Source organism: Myotis brandtii, unplaced genomic scaffold, assembly GCF_000412655.1.
Source record: "Myotis brandtii unplaced genomic scaffold, ASM41265v1 scaffold321, whole genome shotgun sequence".
Taxonomy (NCBI): Eukaryota; Metazoa; Chordata; class Mammalia; order Chiroptera; family Vespertilionidae; genus Myotis; species Myotis brandtii.
Window position 1 is genome coordinate 1,322,149 of NW_005362314.1, and position 3,691 is coordinate 1,325,839.

General features: G+C 46.2%; 1 protein-coding gene across 4 annotated transcripts in view; it reads left to right on the forward strand.

Moving 5' to 3' along the window:
* The window catches only part of MARCH2 (membrane-associated ring finger (C3HC4) 2, E3 ubiquitin protein ligase), a 23,559-nt gene extending 21,470 nt beyond the window's left edge, over positions 1–2,089 (forward strand). For 3 of the 4 annotated variants that reach the window (XM_005870711.2, XM_005870712.2, XM_014543266.1), the window contains one exon: positions 1,494–2,089. In XM_005870711.2, the coding sequence (XP_005870773.1) occupies positions 1,494–1,652 (159 nt within the window). In that variant the 3' untranslated portion in view covers positions 1,653–2,089. The other variant, XM_014543265.1, reaches the window with a different exon arrangement.
* The last annotated feature ends 1,602 nt before the right edge of the window (positions 2,090–3,691 follow it).

Consider the following 3,691-nt stretch of genomic DNA (forward strand, 5'->3'; position numbering starts at 1 on the left):
CCTGGCCAGCCTGGGTGAAGGGCTGATGGCTGTTTGCAGGCTGGCCACGCCCCCCGGTGACCCAAGCTCCCAGCCTCTCCTTTTTTTCTTTTTCTTTTTTTCAGCGCCTCCTTGAGCGGAGGCCAGGGCAGGCTGGAAGCAGGTATCTGGGATTTATTTATCTTCTATAATTGAAACTTTGTAGCCTTGAACGGAGCCCAGGGCAAGCTTGGCTTCCTCCATTGCCGGGAGCAACCCAAGCCTCCTCCTCGCTCCAGCTCCCTGGCTGCCGCCATCTTAGTTGGGTTAATTTGCATACTCGCTCCTGATTGACTGGTGGGCGTGGCTTGTGGATGTAGCGGAGTGGCGGAGTGATGGTTAATTTGCATGTTTCTCTTTTATTAGTGTAATTTTTATAGACTTTATTTATTAGAACATTTTAAGATTCTAATAAATAAAGCAAAATTGATCAGAAAGTATAGAGTTCTCATATATTCTCCTCCATACACACAGCTTCCCCCCACTATCCACATGGCACCAGAGCGTACATTTCTTACAATTAATGAATCTCCATTGATACATCATTATCACCCTAAGTCCATAGATTACATTAGGGTTCATCCTGGGTTGTACATTCTATAGCAGCGGTTCTCAACCTGTGGGTCGCAACCCTTTTGGCGGTTGAACGACCCTTTCACAGGGGTCACCTAAGACCATCCTGCATATCAGATATTTACATTACAATTCATAACAGTAGCAACATTACAGTTATGAAGTAGCAACGAAAATAATTTTATGGTTGGTTCACAACATGAGGAACTGTATTTAAAGGGCCAGAAGGTGGAGAACCACTGTTCTATAGGTTTGGATAAATATATCATGACATGTATCCACCATGACAGTATCATACAGAGCAGTTTTACTGCCCTAAAAATCCTCTGTGCCCCAGCTATTCATCCCTCCTCTCCTATCCTCAACTCCTGACAATTCCATAGTTTTGCCTTTTCCAGAATGTCAGAGAGTTGAAATTATGCAGTTTATAGCCTTTTTATACGGGCTTCTTTCACTTAGTAACATACATTTAAGGTTCCTCCATGTCCTTTCATGGCATAGCTCATTTCTTTTTAGTGCTGAATATTTCATCATCTGATGTCCCACAGTTTATTTATCTATTCACTTACTGAAGGACATCTTGATGGTTTCCAAGTTTTGGCAATTATATGACCCAGTGGCATTTAATCCCTTCCAAGAGGCTATACCACTTCACTTCCACCCTCTGAGAGACCCCTCTCATTTGCAGGGTCTTGAACACTGGTGGAGACTTTCCCCACAATAGTGAATGGGTTTGTGTGCACAGTCTGTATGAAAAATACCTCGCAGCTGTCTCTTCTTCTGGAAGTTTGAGTCCAACCCTGGTGCGGGCCAAGGCCAGTGTCTCAGGAGTCCAGTTTTCTTCCCTTGGGGGTGGAGGCCTGCTGGCTGGCCTTCCCACCCATCTCTGCCCTGCCCCGTAGGTCTCCTTCCGCTATCATTACCAGCTATACACTGAATGGAGAAGGACCAACCAGAAAGTACACCTGAAGATCCGGGACACGGATGGCTCCGAGGCTACCCAGCACTCCCTGCTGGCAGCAGGATTCCTGAAGAAGGTGGCAGAGGAGACACCTGTGTGAAGGTTGAGCTGGCAGGCCAGAGGCAGCTGACGATGCCCTGGCTTTTGGAAGAAGGGAAACTGCCTGACCCTTCCTGCACGGCCAGAATGCTTCTTAGGCCAAGAGATGCCAAGTGGAGCTGATTCTGTGATCCTGTGTGAAGATGTTTTCAGATTGTTTTGCACACTGTTGTATATGTGGAGGACAGATGGAAGTGGTCCTGAGCTTCACACAGAGCAGGCACCCTGATCTCATTCTGAGGTCCACTCAGCTCCTTGTGGGCCAGCAGCCATGGCCATAGGCTCGTTGAGGGTGTCCATGGGGCTGGAGGTTCCGTAAGCTTCTTATGCTTCTCTGCACTTGGCAGGCTCACTCTCCTGGCACCTTGACTTTATAAAGTTGCACTGAGTTTCAAAAACCCACCCTGAATGAATAAAAGGAGCCCTTGCTGGATAAAATGGACTTGTCAATTATATTTAGAACTAAGGCCTCAAAGTGAGGGTTGTGGGACCAAGGGGAGTCAGGGACCACACAGAGGTTTAAAAAAATGCGCTAGTCTGGTTTGAAGGATCTGTTGTGAAACACAGCAGAAGCAGCTAAATCTGAGTTTTCAAATGAAGAGCAGGTAGTATGGTTATATAGTAAATGATTTAAAATAAATATACATAAGAACAGTTTCCACTTATTTTGCATCCACTTATTTGTGGGCCAGATATAATGTACACACTTATTGAGGGTTACCCAGGATGAGGCTCAGTTCAGAACCTTCACAGGCTTCCTCCAATTTTCACTAGCATTCTCAGCAGGAAGAATGACTGTTACGTAAAAAAAAAAAAAAAAAAAAATCAAATTTAAAAAAAAAAAAAAAAAAATGACTGTTACCTCCACTTTACAGATGAGAAGACTGAGGCCCAGAGCAGGGAAACTTCTAAGATCCCACAGTTCTAGGATGCAGAGTTGGGATTGCCCATGGGTCTGCATGGCCCCAGTGCTGAGCTTCGTGCTTTCCCTTCCAGGAGGACTCAGGAAAAAAGCAGAAGATGACATGCTAATAATAGTACCCACTTTTTTTTTTTTTTCAGTTGATCAGCAGCCTAGCCAGGTTCTAGCCAGGATCTCCAGCCAGGTTCTATGTTTTATTGTCTTGTTACATCTGTATTTATACCAGTTGATTTTAATCCTATCAATTTCTATTCCAAAGGTTAGGGCGTTTCTTATCTCCATTCCAGGGAGTAAAGATTATGTAGCTTAAGCATGATTGTTCATAGTTAAAATGATTAACTACCCGCCTGGCACTTAGTTAAGGGGTTTTATTCCCTCCCTAACTTCAGGGAAAAATCCCTACCTGGGGAAACAACCTTTCTCAGAGAGGTGACCTTGGTTAAAACACATAGTGCCAAGAAGGGGAGCAAACATATTAAGAACAGTATGCCATATTCGCCAGGTCCCTTGAAACATATGCTGTGCAGATGTTTCTTCCCTGCAGCGACTGTGTCAAGCAGCAAGGATGGACTGGCTTCCGGCAAATTCCCCCTTTTTTATTTTTTAAATGATAGCGCATGTAAATCAGCGGCCACCTCTCGGATTGGGTTGTTTAAGACTCGGAAGAAGACTGACAAGCAATGATAGCGAGCATAGCTATAAACATAGTGGATGGAGTGCACAAGGAGCCTTGTTCCTGTAGAAGTTTGCTGGCCTCTTCAGTCAAGGGATTTCAGCTGTCCTCAAGTCGGTGGTTTGGTTGTCCTTGTTGATCTGGCTAGCGGGCGGCGTCATTGGCGACGGGCTTCCCAAAGGGTCAGCGAGTTGAAGGGCTGCATCAAAGGGTCCATCAGGGCCGTGGTTGATGGTGGTGTCCGTGTCCGGGGAGGAGTCAGCTGTGCCCTCTGGGTCGGCTAGGGGAATCCTGTTCGGGCGCCATATGTTGGGGTCCAGCCTCTGCAGGTCCAGGGGTTCCCATAGGTGGGGACGGAGTCTGCAAAGAAGGAATGACACATTCAGTTGATCAGCACGGTTGGGTTCTCTCGCCTGGTTCTATCCAGGATCTCCAGCCAGGTTCT